The sequence below is a fragment of the Phallusia mammillata genome, chromosome 3 (assembly GCF_965637545.1).
Source record: "Phallusia mammillata chromosome 3, kaPhaMamm4.hap1.1, whole genome shotgun sequence".
In the NCBI taxonomy this organism is placed as follows: domain Eukaryota; kingdom Metazoa; phylum Chordata; class Ascidiacea; order Phlebobranchia; family Ascidiidae; genus Phallusia; species Phallusia mammillata.
Genome location: NC_137254.1, coordinates 14,879,579 through 14,897,450, shown reverse-complemented (window position 1 = coordinate 14,897,450; position 17,872 = coordinate 14,879,579). Strand labels below are relative to the sequence as shown.

The 17,872-nt window shown below is 39.6% G+C and overlaps 2 protein-coding genes, 2 long non-coding RNA genes and 1 pseudogene across 4 annotated transcripts; 3 read left to right on the top strand and 2 right to left on the bottom strand.

Annotated features, from left to right (window-relative positions):
• LOC145219640 (uncharacterized) overlaps nt 1-17,872 on the top strand; it is a 225,974-nt pseudogene that overhangs the window by 116,568 nt on the left and 91,534 nt on the right.
• Nucleotides 1,564-8,098, top strand: LOC145220428 (uncharacterized). The gene is made up of 3 exons (XR_013858169.1): nt 1,564-1,808; nt 2,109-2,191; nt 7,815-8,098. It is a non-coding gene; the product is annotated as an uncharacterized LOC145220428 (long non-coding RNA).
• LOC145218049 (uncharacterized) lies at nt 4,970-6,184 on the bottom strand. Its single transcript, XM_080085440.1, has one exon. The coding sequence runs from the start codon at nt 6,002-6,004 to the stop codon at nt 4,970-4,972; it is 1,035 nt and encodes a 344-aa protein (XP_079941566.1). The 5' UTR covers nt 6,005-6,184.
• On the bottom strand, nt 6,691-7,611 carry LOC145220364 (uncharacterized). The gene has a single exon (XM_080087605.1). It carries the CDS (start codon nt 7,509-7,511, stop codon nt 6,696-6,698), a length of 816 nt encoding a protein of 271 aa, XP_079943731.1. The 5' UTR covers nt 7,512-7,611; the 3' UTR covers nt 6,691-6,695.
• On the top strand, nt 11,718-17,115 carry LOC145220434 (uncharacterized). Its single transcript, XR_013858175.1, has 2 exons — nt 11,718-16,391; nt 16,651-17,115. It is a non-coding gene; the product is annotated as an uncharacterized LOC145220434 (long non-coding RNA).

Below are 17,872 nucleotides of genomic sequence, written 5' to 3'. Positions count from 1 at the left end.
AGATCAATGTTAATGTGCTGGCCTTTCTGACTTACTGGTGGATAGTTTTGAAAAGGCGTCTTCACATGCCGAATTACTTTAGTGCGCTGGCAAACCTGGCATGAACGTGACCACGTGACTACATCGCGTTTTAATCCCGGCCAGACAAACCGTTTAGCCACTAATTTGACTGTTGGTTTAACTCCAGGATGGCTCAAGTTATGGATTAAGTCATAGGCGAGCTTCCTGTAACCTGGCGGAAGAAGAGGGCGAGGTGACCCTGGAACGCTCTCATCACAAATAAGTTTGAGGTTGCTGTTTGGTAAGTTGTGCAATTTTAAGTTTAACGAATGCTCAGCAGAATTGCAAAAAGCTTGCAAGTCACTGTCATTGGCCTGAGCCTTAGCTATCGTCTCATAGTCTAGCTTGTTTGCATGGTGGTAAATGGCATTAATACTTGACCTTGATAAGCAATCAGCTACTGTATTTTTAGCGCCTGGCAAATATTCAATGTCAGAAGTGAACTCTGAAATGAAAGCAAGAGCACGAGCTTGTCGTCTGTTAGCGATGTCCCTTCCTGTTACTATAGCAGAACATAAGGGGCGATGGTCGGTGTAAATTTTGAAATTACATCCTTCTAAGTAATGCCTGAAATTTTTGAGTGCGATTACAATCGCCGTGAGCTTCCGGTCGAATGTACTGTATTTCCTTTCAGTTTTTGAGAACGTTTTCGAAAAGAAAGCCAAAGGTTGTACCTTTCCTTCAAAAGATTGATGCAACACTGCACCCATTGCCACGTCCGAAGCATCTGTGCCACGTCCGAAGCATCTGAGTGAAAGTTGTGCTTTTGCGTTAGGAAAAGCTAATTCAGTTTGTTGGATGAGAAGTTCTTTTGCTCGTTCAAATGCTTTTTGTGCCTCTGGTGGCCAATTGACTCTGCTATTGTTCCGTCTGTTGCCTTTTAATAGGTCATATATGGGAGCTAGCACACCTGATATGTTAGGTAAATGTGCCGCATAGAAGTTTATCATTCCACAGAACCGACGGACTTGTTTAACTGTAGTTGGTCTTGGAAAATCCGTTATAGCTTGTACCTTTGATGGGATAGGTCTGATCCCAGTTGGCGATATCAGGTGGCCCAAGAAAGTTATCTGCGCACGGCCAAATTGGCATTTTGCAGGGTTTATGTACAAGCCAAAATCACTGAGGCGCTGGAAAACCTGTTTAAGATGCTCTAAATGTTCTTCCTCATTCTTTGAGTAAATTAGTAAATCGTCAACGTATCCAGTCACATTAGTTAAGCCTTCCAGAGCCATATCAAGTAATTGGGACATGAAACTCGCGCTATTCACTAAACCCATCGGTAACCTCTGGTACACAAAACAACCAACGGGGGTCCGAATAGCTGTTCTGGGTTGATGTTCCTCCGCGATTTTTATCTGATAAAACGCTTCCTTGAGATCGACTTTACTGAATATTTTGCATCCATGTAGAGCAATAAATGACTGATTTAGGCGCGGCATTGGGTATTTTGTCTTTTCCGTGCAACTGTTTAAGACACGGGCATCTGAGACAATTCGCAAATCATCTGTGCCTTTTTTAGCCACTAAGTGGATGGCCATGCCAAATTGAGATTGCGCGCGTCTCAGAATGCCTCGTCTACACATATCTTCAAGTTGCCTCTTCATGCGATCAAAATACTCCGGGCGGACTCGCCTAGCCTTTTGTACTGCTGGCATCCGGTGAAGCGGAATTCTGGCCACAATAGGATGCTTGGGCTCACGGTGATAATCCGGAACAGCAGTTATCTCGGGAAAATTCGCTAACAGGTCAGTATATTTTTTGTTGTGCAGGACTGGGGCTTGAAGCAGCAATTGGTTGTCTTTTGGGCTTATGCTAACCTGCTTTCCAGTAGTGTTGCATTTCAAAAACCCGCCTTGTGGATTCAGACTTAGATTTTGTGCCTGTAAAAAGTCGAAACCTAAAATAGGATAGGAAATTTCAACTTGATCAAATTCTACCTCAACAGGACCAAAACCAATATCGACCGTCTGTAATGACTTTCCAAAACACTGTATAGGCTGACCAGATACTGTAGTATATTTGCTCATCTCTTTTTGTGGTTTCAGACCTGCTTTGGCTGGAATAAAGCTCCCTGCGCTGCCGCTGTCAATCAAAAACTCAGTATTAGAAAGCACATCTTTGACACGAGGTAAGTTCTTGTCTAGCATTTAGAGTTTGTCTTGGTATTGCAATCTGTAACCCTTCATGATATTTAGGGCACGGAGGACCATAACATTTGAAAGCTTTGTCCTTGTAGCATTCATGTATGTGTAGTGTTAAATACGGTTTGTCTCGGTACAAGCTATAAAACCGAGTCACTATAAATGTTCGCTGATGAGTCTCAAGGTTACAACCGCGTCACTACAAATTAAAGAAGGTATATCACCGTCCTTAACCTCCCAAGCTCCTGAGCTTGTCAGGACCGGAGTCCTGGAAACTCCACACACGTGTCTTGCACTTCGGTTCGTTCGTTTATTGCAGGATAATGAGACAAAGAGAGAGGCAAGAGGAAAGATCGAAATGAACGAGTGCGGTTTATATATATACTCCGGATAACGGCGTTAAATCGTACACATGTGCTCTTGCGATTGGCTCTTGCACAATTACCACATAAAGCAGCGTCCAATCACAGCACGAGACCTAACATACGGTTAAAGCACATAAACACCAGATCACAAAGTTGCCTCTGCATCCTAATTAACTGCGACAGGAAATATTACAAAGTCCGAACACGATTTGTCAATACACTGGGATTTGGTTGCTATACATTTTAACTTCCTCGCAGCCTTTGAGCTAACGAGTCAAAACCGAGCTATTTTGGTAAACAAATATTGCAAAGTTTGCACAAATTATGTCGCAACCGCTACAAAATACCCCCCGCCATTTTTTTGAGCAATGAGCAATATATGGTCATTGCGGGATTGGGCATGAAAGTGGCATACAAGAAATACATATCATAAACAACAGAAAACAAGACGAAATTGACAATTTGTTGATTTCTGTTAATTTCTGGATCAACTATACTCGAGAATTTGTTCATTAAACATTTAAAACAGCATATACATTCAAAAACAAACAACATTCACTTTACACCACACCAATTATCGAATTTGATTATCGCATTTCGAGCGTAACGTTTTGTTTCTGGAGACAGATTGTCTCCAGAAATCTGGATCGCTAAAATTCGGTGTCTGTCAGTATGATAAATGTGAATGTTCCTTGCTCTTGATCGCAATAGGGGCTGAAAGTCACGTCGCTTCTGAAACAACAAAATAACAAGCAGTATACCGAAATAACAATGACATTTATTTTACACACAAGTTTTAATGTGTAACAATAGAACATTTAACCGCGGTAGAGCAGCGCATTTATTGCCTGAGAATCGAATTCATTATTATTTGTTAAAATTGGGCAGGCAACAAACTTGGCAATCGAAGCGGTAGTCTTGGCTGACTAAACTCGACAAAATTGTACAAGAATTGAATACGTTTGATAAAGCAAAACACGAAATTAAGTTGTGATTTAATGTAGGTTTGCCCCCAAGCTAGCCGATGTTCAGACTAAACCTTAAATTGAGATGGTACTCAGGAGTATATTGATGTAAGTAATCATTCGCATAGCATTCATTCCTCGTGGGAAAATAATAAAAAGTACGTACGTGTATCGAGCCATGCTCGGAAGCTACGACAAGCTTCGATTGTTCGTTCTTTTGTAATGTATAGAAAGCGCCTATAGTTGGCGTATCATGCAATGATAATAAAAAAACAGAGAGCGCCTAGTTGGCATAGTAATGCAATAGTAATAAAGTAATCACCGCCTATTTGGCGTAGTAATACAATAATCGGACAAGTAATAAAGACCGCCTAGTTGGCTTATCATGCATGAACAAGAAGAACAATAAACGCCTAGTTGGCGCAACATGCGATGTAATAGCACGGTGGCATAAATAATATACTCCTATGGCTAGGCTAGTGGACAGCACCCACACGATTTGGTTGTTTTTATGGTTAAATTACGTGTTTCTTAAAATCGAGCGCATGAGGTCAACACAGTGGAAGACCGATACAATTCTTTGTGCGCATATGATGTAACATGAGTTGTAAAAAGTTTTTCTTTCGTTAAACAAATACGCATACAAATAACAAATCAGCCAAGAATAGCACTTCAATATTTGCTCACCTGGTTTAAGAAAAGACATCGCACTGCGGTGTAACTGATCGAACGATGATATAGAAACATGATCCAAACGGTGAGAAACAAAAACAAACGTTCGACGTTGATGACAACACATAAAATACAGTTTTCTGCAAAAAGTAAAATGTTTACAAATTCTTAGCTTAAAGAAACAGTCCAGAAATTTGGACGGCAAACTTGTAATTCTTTTGGTCGCTTGTCGTAAACTTTGCTGACATCACTAGAGCTTTTCTCAAGTTATCATTCGTTAAACAGCAAATTTTGTTCTCCTCACTCGAACGGTACCAAATTTTTGTTGTCACTACAAATTAAAGAAGGTATATCACCGTCCTTAACCTCCCAAGCTCATGAGCTTGTCAGGACCGGAGTCCTGGAAACTCCACACACGTGTCTTGCACTTCGGTTCGTTCGTTTATTGCAGGATAATGAGACAAAGAGAGAGGCAAGAGGAAAGATCGAAATGAACGAGTGCGGTTTATATATATACTCCGGATAACGGCGTTAAATCGTACACATGTGCTCTTGCGATTGGCTCTTGCACAATTACCACATAAAGCAGCGTCCAATCACAGCACGAGACCTAACATACGGTTAAAGCACATAAACACCAGATCACAAAGTTGCCTCTGCATCCTAATTAACTGCGACAGGAAATATTACAAAGTCCGAACACGATTTGTCAATACACTGGGATTTGGTTGCTATACATTTTAACTTCCTCGCAGCCTTTGAGCTAACGAGTCAAAACCGAGCTATTTTGGTAAACAAATATTGCAAAGTTTGCACAAATTATGTCGCAACCGCTACATATGTAGCAAAGGTTTGGCGGATTAGGATTTTGACGTCCAGGGCGGTATTCATGGTTCGCTTGAGTAAATTGAGGGTTTCTTTCATGCTGTGGACGAGTGTCTGTTGGAATGTATTCTGGCCTTTGCTGCTGTTTAGGGGGTCCCCAGAAACGCGGTTGATTGAATTGTTGGTTTCGCTGGAATTGCTGCTGGTTATTATAATTTTGACGGCTATAATTTCCTTGAAAACGCGGTGGAAATTGATTGTTTTGTTGAAAATTTGGTCGTCTATTGTCAATTTGAAATCGTTGGTTTGAGTAGCGTTGCTGACGGAAAGGTTGCTGTCCCCTGGACATGTGTGTTAAGACTTCATCTAATTTTGCTGAAAGTTGTGTTACTTCAGAGTTTTTTCCATCTTGTGTTGGCTTATTATCGCTGAAATCGCCAGCAACATAACGGTCATAATATTTTGCCATGTCCTTCAAATTGTCAAATTTCGTAGCTCTTATTAGCGGTCTGACATGAGTGGGAAGTAGATTTAAGAATGTGTTTTCCACTAGTTCTTTTATGGTTGGGTCATCTGACACCTTTCTGGGACAAACAGATAATAATTTTTGTAGCAACTCAAAGGCTGATTCATTGTTGGGGTCGAAAGTTATATCATTCATTAACTGGATCCAAGAGGATTTTCCACCACTTTGCAGCTGTGAAATCATTAAGTCTTTAATTGAATCATAAGGTTTCTCAGAGTCTGAGGCTTGAACAATAGCAGAACGAAACTTGTCTGTCTGTTTGTCATTGAAACTGGTTATCAACAGCGAAAAGCGTGCGTTATCATCTTTCACCTTGTTTGTGTCAAAGAAGTTATCTAAAACCTTGAAGTAAGTCTTAATATCTTTCTTATGAGACCATAATGGTGGGATTTTTAACACAGACATGCGCATTGTGTCTAATTCTTGGTGTAGAATGTTAGTAGACATATTAGTAACTGGAACAACAAATTTTGCAGAACCGCTTAATGCTGGCCCGCTTAAATTCTGAGATGCGCGGTCAGACTGTGGTGGTGCCTTGTCGTCACTAATTAGGTCATTTCCTGACAGCTGTTGTTGTTGACTTGCTTCAGAGATACTGGCAGATTCATCAGATGTATTGGCAGTTGCCATGTTAGATTTGCTTCGAGTATTATACACGTGGGCTGACTTTTTATGTTCAGGCGTTGATTTGCCCTTAGATTTGGCCTTTGAACCCTGACCTAGCGTGACTGAGCGAACTATTTTTGACAGTGTGAATGTTGTGTTTTTAACTTAGTGTGGGAAAACGTTTGTGTCCCTATAGAAACGGTTGAAAACAGACCAAACCAATATATATAAAAGCAACAAATGTTAGTATTGCAGAACAGAAAAACGTTTCCGGCTTAGACAAAGCCGCTCTTGTGAAACGTGAAATTAAATGTAATCAGAAAACACACAGGCTGTATTGCATGCACTATTTGATTGTTAACTTGACACAAGTTCCTTTACTTTAAGATTTATAATCAGATTAGAATGAATGTATATGCACAAAAAATTATTGCCTGAACAAAGCTTCAATCAAAATCAATTTTATCACACAACGTTTAATATGTCTGAAAATCGTTAGGATTCAAGTGCAGAAAATGCTTCGCACACTTACTTAAGCAAGGGTTATGAAATCCGATGACGCGAATGCGTAGATGTGAATGGATTGTACCAGGTATTCCAGATGCGATGGCTCTTCGTCGTCGTCAGTAGATTCCCACGATGCCTCAGCAGCCTCGTAGATGACCAATACGTCGGCTTGCTCGGGAAACGAGCTTGGCAAGTTCGAACCTCTGGGATAGGGGCACCAGTTTGAAACACCAACCTCCTTAGAGCCTGTTGGGCGGCAGGTATGGTGTCTCAAGGGAATGGATAGATTGATAACACAAGATTCTTCTCCGTTAGGACGCGACCACAATGGCCTTGCAGGTGCTGCGTGCGTTAGCGTGATCCACTCAAGTTGCTCACGATTAACCCGTTGATAGAATCTCACAGCTTTACTTATTTCGTCTGGGTTGTTGCCGAAACTAGCCTGTTCAAGATCTGTGCTTGCAATTAAGCCTTGGAAGATTTCACACCTTATCTCCTGCAAACGTCGTCGTAGACCTTCAGCTAGAAATTGATCTCTGTCACTTGTGAAATCGACTAAAGAGATCTCTTCCTCCGAAGAACAAGGCTTGAACTTCAAATCAAACTCTCCAAAGTTAGAATTCCAGACAAAGGTTGGAACTGCGTTCTGAACCACAGTTAAACGATTTATCTCACGCTTAGCGACAGTAGAAAGTTGCAGTGTGTGATTACGGACACGATTTATTTGCTCTTCTTCCTCCTCACGATTTCTGGATTGTCTGTACTGTCTGGAATAGTTAAAGAGTCTTGCGAACCTGATGCTTCTACGTCGGAATGAGCCCCTTAAATTCGCACGATTCATCACTATCTCAAATATTAGGCACACACAGAGTTGATTAACACTCTGTATTCTTGAATATTTGCTTTAAGCGATATCGTCTGATTAGCTCTTGACCAGCTAACCACAGCAGTGAGATAAAACCAAATTTAACATCCACAAATAGAAACCGCGAAAACATCAAAGTCTACGCTTATATAATAATGTGAAACATTGGCCGGTGTTCGAATTCTTTTTCTCATATTACTTATATTATTTATTTTAAGGTAGCCATGTAATTTATAGTGCCATAGCGCCTTTTGGTGAACACCATATGCTTTTTCACAGGGTGGAAACGACGCGTTCTAATACGAATCACAACTGCGGAAACATTGCAAATACCGACGGACATATGTGTCATAAGGGAATAAACACTATGTTTACTGTTAGATCTTTCTGGAACCCGAAAAATGGCTGAAAATAACTTATGACTACCATAGAAACGGAAATATAAACATTAGTCTATGCAGAAATGAGGGTAAACATTTCCATTTCGTGGTGTGAAACGTTATTGCGAAATAACATGCAATCGTTTTCATAAACATTGCACAATAGTGTTGTAACCGCTACACCTGCAAACAAATATTTTAAAAATACGTGATATGCACACCATGGAACTAGCCAAATTTGTATTCTTCTTTAAACACAATAGGTTACCTCCATTATTTGACAACTATTTTATTTCCACATCAACCATACATCAACATGCAACTAGACATGCTGTCCAACAAAAGTTTTTTATTCCCAGAGTCTTTACCAGTCGCGGCCAACATACTCTTCGGTACAAATGCACAAGAGTATGGAACGATTTACCTCACAAAATTACCAATGAAAAAAACGGATTGGCAGCGTTTAAGCGCAATCTGAAGGTCTTTTTTGTGACCTCTTACTCAAAGCAACAATCGAAATAAAGTTCACAAACCCGCAGTACTGTGCACGTGGTACCTGCCTGGTATGTTTGGTATGCAGCACCACGAGGTGTATTGTTTACATTCCACAGGGTGCTTTGCGTTAATTACTTCTTATCTCGTTTCCGACGCTCTTTACTGATTACCCTGCCCGATAAGTTAATTCAATTTTCTTTTCCTTTTTTGTCTGCAGAACGACAAATTTGCCTTAAACCCACTTTGCTGATTTGTATTACACTGTCATGCTTTTTTCTCTTGGTTCATCATGTGGTTTATTTATACTCACAGTGCTTCATGTTTAGTTATTTATTTGCCAGTACGTCAGTAACAATATTACCTGCGCTAAGAGATAAAAATCTTTTCAAACTGCGTTTTTCTTATTTTTTTACCGACCATTATACACATTACTTCAAATAGTCGGGGTCAGCTAAAATTCATAACCACGTGTGGTTCCAGCTGATCCTTTTTTGTTGCAACGCATTTATTTGTTCTGTTCATTGTGGAAAAAAATTGTAACGTTTATTCTGTGCGTTGAAAACAAAATAAATTGAAATTGAATTAAATATATGTCTTGATTAATAGATACGAAGGTAGTTTCCCAGAGAATTGCTACGTCATGGAATATGGTAGAGCCTTCTTTTCTATCTCTGGTCCATCTTTAATTTGCCATGGAACTCCATCACTGAATCTGCGTTCAGCTCATCTCAGATCACAAACTTCTGCTATTCTTGTTAGGTTATGGATGTTATTACTTGCTGAGGTTGCTGCATTTTTCTGTTTTGAAGAGTGAATTTTTGCTTCCCAATTATTTTGATGCGCACTTAGGATTTCTGAGTTCTGCCAAAAGGCGTCACTTGCGTCATCCATTTTTAAGACTATGGCCTGTTGCCATCTCCATCTGTCCTACTTCTTTTGCGTCATTTGGCATAGTAGAAGCAATGTTTTTAGGGAATAATATTTTGACCAGCGTTGTATTGCCTGCTCCAGCGTCTCCTTCTAATAGTTAGATGTTTACTTAGCTCAATGTCTTCTGTTCTTCCTTCAAGTGCTGCGTAGATTAATGCTAGTTCGACTTCGTCTCTGTTTAAGGTTGATTCTTAGGTTTTTCCTATTTTAATGTTGTCTAGAATTTGGTTGAACACCTTCATTGCTATTTGTCCAGTCATCGGTTTTGCTTGTCTCTTCTTTAGTTTGTTTAAGATGTTTTGTAAATTGCTGCTTGATGTTTTTGTCCAACTTATGTAACCTCCGTTTATTTTGATTTAAGAGTATCCTAATACGAATTTGTCTGTGAGGTACTTGCTCCATCCGTTTTTGGTAGGTTTGCTTCCAAATTTTTTAAAGCCATCTAGTATATACTGATCTTCATTACTGTACCTTGCACCCTTTTCACCCCAATGTTGGATCCATCTTTTTAATGATTCTGGTAATTCATCCCATTTTGTTTATACATATAGTTTACATATTCTACTTTATTTCCCACTGGTTGTAAGTATTCTGTTCTTGTGTCCATATGTAGTATCTTACTAATTCCACCCATTCTCCATAGTGAACTGCTCTCTCTTGTTCTTCCGGGCTCTAATGAAGTAACCAGCCCATGGGCTGCTCCAACTTGGCCATTCTCCATCTCGAATGGCCCTATCCATATAGTGCCTCCACCAAAGGGTATTATTTGATTCTGTTTGCTTCTCGTCGTAAAGGCCCATACACGCGATCGCGTGTCTGATATTATATTTACATTTTCTAAGGATTTCTTCTCTTGTTCTGTATTCTGCCTCACTCTTATTCCAGATTCTGAAACTTCTTCTGCGGATCTCTTCCGCTTTAACTCTTGGGCTACAAAGACCCCACGCCGTGCATTCGACATCATTCAAGCAATAGTCTTCTATGTCAGCTAAACTCAATTTAGGACTAAACAATCTCCTAGCTGTGAACATAATGACACGCGTTAGTAACTAATTACAATTTTTATTAAGTATAACGTATTATACAGTCTATTCACGGATATAAGGTTTGGGCGTTTGGAACTCAATCACCCATAACGTCACCATGCTTTACAAACCCAAGTTGGTGGCGCAACCGCCTACTCGGCGCCTATGTTTTTAGATTTTCTGCTGCGGCTTTACGCTTCAGGGATTAGCTGATATTTGTTCTTTTTAAGTTTGCATCAACTTTGGGCCCCCCGGGTGTGCGTTATGACGAGGGAGAAGCACTTTGAACCCTCAAACCTCTGTCGACTTTTGTTTGATGTTGAAGAGCAGAGGTGATAGTGGGCAGCTTTGTTTGGCACCTCTTCAGATGGGGAATATGGTGTTTTCCCTTTGCCCACTCTGATCTTGGATTTCATTTGTCTCCTCTTTTGCTGCAGATACACTCGAAAGTGTTGGAGGAGTTTCTGCAATAAATAAAACTGAAAGTTCATTTAAATTGTTGGTAATTCTACAAGTTAGTATCGTATGTCATGAAGGTTAACATGCAGGACATTTCACATTAGTTTGAGTAAGTTAAAAATCACCACTTCAAACTAGTATTGCAATGGAGGTGTTTTTGGTAATTTGTCATAAACCTATACCTCTTGTACCATTTCTTCCATGTGTTTTATTGCTGCTTCTTCGATCTCTGCTGGATCTGTCAAATTGTAAAAATTTTCTGCAACAGCATGTGTATGACCCTCTGCAGCTAATTGCCTGCTTTACCTCTTTCGGTACTTTGCTCACAGCGGTAGTTATTAATTTTCTGGCATCCGTCACTGTGATCGGTTTTGTGAAAAAATTAGCAGTGGTTTTTTTGAAAATGCTATTGAATGTGATTAGGTCGGAATAACATCAGGTGATTTTTCATTGTACTTCTCTGGTGTTAAAACTATACAACCATGGCGGGTTTTTTTCTTTTTGTTCTTCTACAAACACTGAAAGGTTACCTTTTGACTGGCCTCGGGTTATTTTATTCTCATTCCGGTTACCACCGATGAACGGAAACCAACACTGCACACAATTCTTACAGTAATGTCTCCCCATAAGCATCAATTGTACCTTTTTTCGAAGTTCCAAATGGTTTTGCGTGGAGCTTCAAAATCTCCTTGTTCGATTTTGCAACATAGGTTTTATCATCTCAGCGGGAAATTCGCAACCCCTGAGCATGTGACGAGATTGTTGTTTGAATTATTGTTCACGCCTTTCCTTCTTCTCTCGTTACCTCTTCATCCATTCTTTTACAATTTTTTTCATTTGCACCTTTAAGTCCACGCAAATTTTAGGATTCTTTAAATCCATGAAATGTAAAAAGTTAAGCAAAGTAGCTACGTAAGCATACTTTGTGCTTCCTAAATCTTGTTTGGGGGTGTGTTGGCTTAGACCAGGGGTGGGCAAACATTTCAGTGCAAGGGCCGCATTCAAAAGTTCTAAATTTCAGGGGGCCGCATAGTAACCCAAAATATTAAAATAGTGTAGCGGTTGCGTTACAATTTATGCAAATTTCGAAATAGTAGCTACGTAATTGGTTTGTATAGTTGCGATAAAATTTGTGCAAATTTCGAAATAGTAGCTACGTAACCGGCTTGCTTTAAACTTGCTAGCTCAAATCTCGCAAGGAAGTCAAATGGTGTAATAACATTATTCAACTGGATTGCAAAATCGTGTTTGAACTTTGAAATATTTCCTGTTGGAGTTCGGATGCGATGCGACTTTGTGATCTGGTGGTTACGCAATTTAACTTTGTGCTTTGTCCTGTGCTGTGATTGGACGATGCTTTATATGGTAATTGTGCAAGAGCCAATCGCAATAGCACATGTGTACGATTTAACGCATTTATCCGGAGTATATATAAAGCTGCACTCGTTAATTTCGATCTCTTCTCGATCTATCTTTTCTTCACTCTATCTCTTGTAAGAAACAAACGAACTGAAGTGCAAGACATTTGTGTGGAGTTTCCAGGACTCTGGTCCTGACAATCCCAGAGGCTTGGAAGGTTAAGGATGGTGGTATACCTTTCTAATTTGTAGTGACTCGGTTTTAGCTTGTACCGAGACACCTTATTAACACTACAATAGTATGTTTCCAGCAAAATACAAATACGTTTGTTGCCACTCCATTGATCGTACAAACATTGTTTGAAACGCATCAATTGTATTTTTTAGAGGCATTTATTGCAACATAGGCTGCACTACGTGTTTTAGTTAATAAGTTTCGCGCACTATAAACCTAAACCAAACGAAACTGAACTAGGAAATTGTGTCAAGTGACTATTTGCAAAATAACGTGGCAGAAACAACAGGCTGCAGCACGTAAAAAGTATCTGCGTTTAGACCCAAAGTATGGTACGGGAACAGATACTGCATCTGGTATAGGTATCGGCAAGTCGCACTCGGCTTTTTTAAAACTCTACGCCTATGCTCATGATAATATTTAGCGGTGCTCGGTAAACTTCTCTTTTAAATTTATTAACTTTTGGCGGACCGCATGAAATCCTTTGCCGGGCCGTAGTTTGCCCACCCCTGGCTTAGACGTTCGTAAATCAGTTCTGGGGGACCATGTTCTGAATTTGTTTTTTGTACACAACTGCTTGTTTTGGAGTGGACTTTTCTCTTTTTTGCCCCAATAGTTTTTTTTTATACTGTTCTAAAAATGATTGTAGTGTCTTTTGTGACAGTTTGCTTTTGTTTTTTAAATCCAAGTAATCATTAGATTGAATGTTTATGTCCTGATGAACATGCTGTACATGGCTTTCAAAATTCCAAATTGATCTTTTACACAAGGTACAGCAATACCCCTCAAAGGTTGAGTATATAGTTGTACTCATCTTTTTCTGAAGACTCATAAAAAAAACCTTGGGTTCAACTTCAGGATGTTTCTTGCGATGGTGTTTGACATTTGTAAAAGTTTCACCACAGATGTGACAGGTCCTTCGTTTTCGACTGTACTTCTTTCTATTGCATTATAATAAGGATAAAAATATAATATACATGAACTTTCTAAAATTAAATTGTTTCAACTTGTCTAAATAATACACTTTCATATCCTTCATACCTTTTCTTTTTTGTTTGTTTTGCCGAAAATGAAGACGATGATGCATGAGATAGGAGGTAATCTGTTTTTGTTTAGGTTGTTCTTGATGTAACAGCTATTTTGTATTACATGCAAACTAGTTATAGTTTCGTCACAAGAGTTTTGATAATTTTGTAAGAATAGTCTTGCGTGTTTTTCTCAGGTTACAAGAAAGAAATACGTAACTGGGTTTGTGTCAAACCATCAAAGTAAAATTTGAACAAATTTAAAACGCAATTAGACAAGTTTGCATAAACAACAACCAATTTTTACAAATATTCTGAATGTTGTCATCATCATTTTTTGTCCCGCTTAATCCTTAATTGGAGGTCGCGAGGGCAGCAGCTCAAGATGGAGCCTCCACACAAATTTTATTTGCATAGTCACTTCATCATCATCAAAGTTCCATTGTTGAACGGATACGTAAACAGCAAGGACACCGAAAAAGCCGTAGGTTATCGAGTCAAGTGTCCTGTTATTTGAATCGTGGTTGAATTCCGTTTTGGGTATGCCCTGCCGTGGGATCGCAACCGACCGCACGAGCCTGGCGGGGTACGTCCGGTTGCATGAGACGGTAGTTGAACCCGCAGGTTCTGCTGGCCAAATGAAACCCGCCTAACGGAAACACCAGCTCGGTTCCTCGGAACGTTTCCTGTGATCCCGTAGGCAGACCCGGGTGTCCCGAGGACAGTTCGTTGCTGTCGAGCATCTCCTCCTCTGCTTTTGTAAGATCGATGGTGAGATCTCAGATGTTGTGCGCTGGGGAAGGTGCTGCATTGTCTTCGACCCGGATGGCTGATCTGAAAAACCGAATCCTATGGCAGTATTTCGTTCTTTTGTATGTGACCAAGTTATCCAGTTTAATGATATAATAGTATAGAGTAAAAAAAAAGGAAAATCACACTAAGATAAACTGAAATACACACACACACAAAAAGCACAAAAGAAAAAAGAAAGTGAAAACTAGGGTAGTTATGACATAGCAGAACTAGCTGCATTATATGTATTCTGGTATAAGCGAGGGCACGGAAGTGAATTAATTGTTAAGGGGTCATATTGCCTTAATAAATGCGAGCGAAGCTTTTTTTTTAAAAGAGGATAAGCGTGACAGAGACTTGATATCATGTGGTAAGTCTTCCCATACTTTTGGACCTCGATGACAAATCGATCTTGTGCCGAACGCGGTGTTTACCCGTGGATGAAAGTAGTTCTGGTTTTCAGCCCTTCGGGTGTTGTGATGGTGCACTGACGCGATAGGTGTGAACAGAGAGTTGTATGTGGAAGGTAGTGTACCAGTACAAAACGCATGCAGTAGTTTAGCTATAGTGGGGTAGCGCGACATCGGTAAGGGCTGCGAGTAATAGCGCGCAAAATTTTATTATGTTTGATGTTAAGCGTTTTAATTGATGCAGCATATCCGCTACCCCACGCGGCATATTGCAGATAGGGGTACGCAAAAGAGTAGTAAATAATGCGGAGAAACTGTTGTCCAAAGTAGTCACGCAGCTTGAACATAATACCGCAGGCTTGTGCTAGTTTTCGTTCCATATGGGCTATGTGTTTCTCCCATTTTAACTGATCGTCGATATATACTCCAAGGCAGGGGTCACCAACCTTATTAAGGTCACGGGCTACCATATGATCACCAAATGGCTCGCGGGCACCAGGTTAAAACACAAGTAACAGTAGTGTCAAATTTTTTAATGCACGATGTTTTGTTTCAGGGAAGGCGACCCATAATTAAGCAGTAGCCAAAGCAGAGTTGATTGTGATCCACTGTCTATTTGTCTTAGCACAACACTTTGTTTAACGATGCTCTTTATTGCCGCGCGTATGATGTAACAGTCAATTGTTTTCATTGTGACAATGGTTTGTTGACTATGGTTAAAACACATTCTTTAGAACAGGGGTGGGCGTAAGTACTGGCAAACGAGTCCAATTATTACATATTTTTCAGCTGATTAATGCGCCTGATGCTAGTTTTCTGCGATCTGGCAAAATGTGCCTAGAATCAAATACGAATTATACTTGTAGTTAAGCATATTTGGTAAGAAACAAAGCAAAATCACTTTGTGTGATGCACATGTGCGGCCCTCGATCCAATTTTGGCATTTATAATTGGCCCTACAGTAACAAAGGTTGCCCACCCCTGCTTTAGAAGTTACTATGGGCGCAGCACCATTTGCAACAAATTAGGCAACTTGCTTTTTTAGAATATGTGCCGCGGGCGACCAATGAAGGACCGACGGGCGACTTGGTGCCCGCGGGCGTAGGGTTGGTGACCCCTGCTCCAAGGTATTTTGTTTCTGTTGATCGCTGTATTTGTTGCGATCCTATGGAAATCGAAAACTTCTGCGTGTTTGAGCGCTTGGAAGGACAAAACAGTAAATACGTTGTTTTGATCTTGTTAAGCGAAAGTTTGTTGTGGCGCATCCAGTTGTCAACATAACGTTTGCCTGTAGTTCGGTCAGCGACTCCTTGTTTACCTTTGCCTGTAGATCAGTCAGCGACTCTGATGACATGCTTAAACACGTGTCATCCGCAAAGAGTTTCGTTGTGAATTTAGATGCCGTTGGTAAATCGTTTATGTAAAGCGAGAAGAGTAAAGGAGCCAGTGACGAACCTTGAAGGCAGCCACAGGTAACGTTTAGCAGTTGTGATGTTACATTTGCTATGCGTGTGCATTGTTTGCGGTGACTTAAGTAGCTACGGAACAGTTCTAAGGAACTTCCCCGTATTCCATACTGATGCTCTAACTTCCACAACAAAACCATGTGGTCGACTGTGTCAAACGCTTTTGACAGGTCCAAGAAAATGGCACATGTGTATTGTTTTTGATCAAGCGCAGCTAACACTTTTTCGTGGATGTCGTAAATTGCCAGGGAGGTGGAACGATTGCATCGAAAACCATACTGGTGAGTTGTTAACATTCCATTTTTTCAACGTAGTCATACAAACGATCATACATATTTTTTTCAAAAATCTTAGCAAAAAGGGATAGCAGTGAAATTGGTCTGTAGTTAGTGCATTCAACTTGTGAGCCTGATTTATGAATGGGTATTACTTCCGCAATTTTAAGTTCAGTGGGGTATTCCCCATGTTGTATACACCAGTTAAAAGTCTCGGAGAGCAAAGGTGAAATAATGCTTTTAACCATTTTGATGTATTTAATAGGAATTTCATAACTGGGCACAGATTTTTGACTGTCAAGAGTGGATATATACATTTCCACCTCATCTGGGGTAGTGTCATAGAAGAAGAAGGATGATGGAGGAACTATCAGGTGGTGGCATAACTGGCTGTGGAATGGATGATGCCATATTTGCTCCTATTTTAGCAAAGAACTGATTAGAATTGCTAGCAATTAAAACTGGGTCTTTAGTGCATTGTGATATTCCATCTAGTTTTAATTCTGCAGGAGCTTTGTGTAAAGTTTGTTTTCGTGACAACAAACTATAAATAATTTTTCACATTCCACCAACATCATTTCTGTGATCTGTTAGTTCTTTTTCAATGTATTTATGTTTAGCTTTTCTCAGAATGCGGTTTAGCTTGTTACGATACTGTTTATATTGGTTACTCCTGACCTACATAAAGCATGATACATTTTATTTTTTACTGTGATTGATTTATAAATACTCTTGCTTATCCAAGGTTTCTTGGCCAATTTTCTTCTTCTACTCACTGTGGTCAGTGGTGCATGGCGTTGCAGTATTTTGTTAAATACATGGTTAAATGAAGAAAATTGATGTAATATAGTTTCAGATAACAGTGGTATTTTCATAACAGCATCTTTTATATCAGAAATAAAATCTTCGCTGATAAATTGGGACTCATTTCTTCTCAGGAATTTTTCTGTTTTATCACAGCAAGTTGAATGCAATAACACAAAAGTTGGCAGGTGGTCAGAAATGTCTGCAGTCAGTATTCCTGATTTGCAGGTAATATTTACATTGTTTGTGTAAAAGTGGTCAATAAGAGTTTGGTTGTGGTTCGTTAAACGAGTTGGTTGACATATTAATGGTGAGAGATCATAAATTTGTAAAGAATCTAAAAAGTTTTGAATACTTTTTACTTCCTTGTATTGCATGAGATCTATGTTGAAGTCACCACATATATATACAGGAGCAATACTGAGCATCCTGGAACACTTCAAATGAATGTTTAGGATGTCTGTATATTACTCCCAATATTCCCAAAAATATTTTTTTGTTTCAATTTAAGTTGCAACCAAAGACTTTAAGTATCTGGGGCAGTATATTTAATATCAGATCTTATGCTATACAAAATGTGTGATTTTATATAAACTCCTACTCCTCCTGCACTATGTGAAGTATCAGTATGATAGAAATTATATCCCATTACATCAGTAGCAGTGGTTATGCCATTCAGGGTT

What these genes read in the sequence shown, in the direction of transcription:
- LOC145218049 (XM_080085440.1), bottom strand. Translation starts at nt 6,004, where the DNA reads ATGTCTACTAACATTCTACACCAAGAATTAGACACAATGCGCATGTCT.
- LOC145220364 (XM_080087605.1), bottom strand. Translation starts at nt 7,511, where the DNA reads ATGAATCGTGCGAATTTAAGGGGCTCATTCCGACGTAGAAGCATCAGG.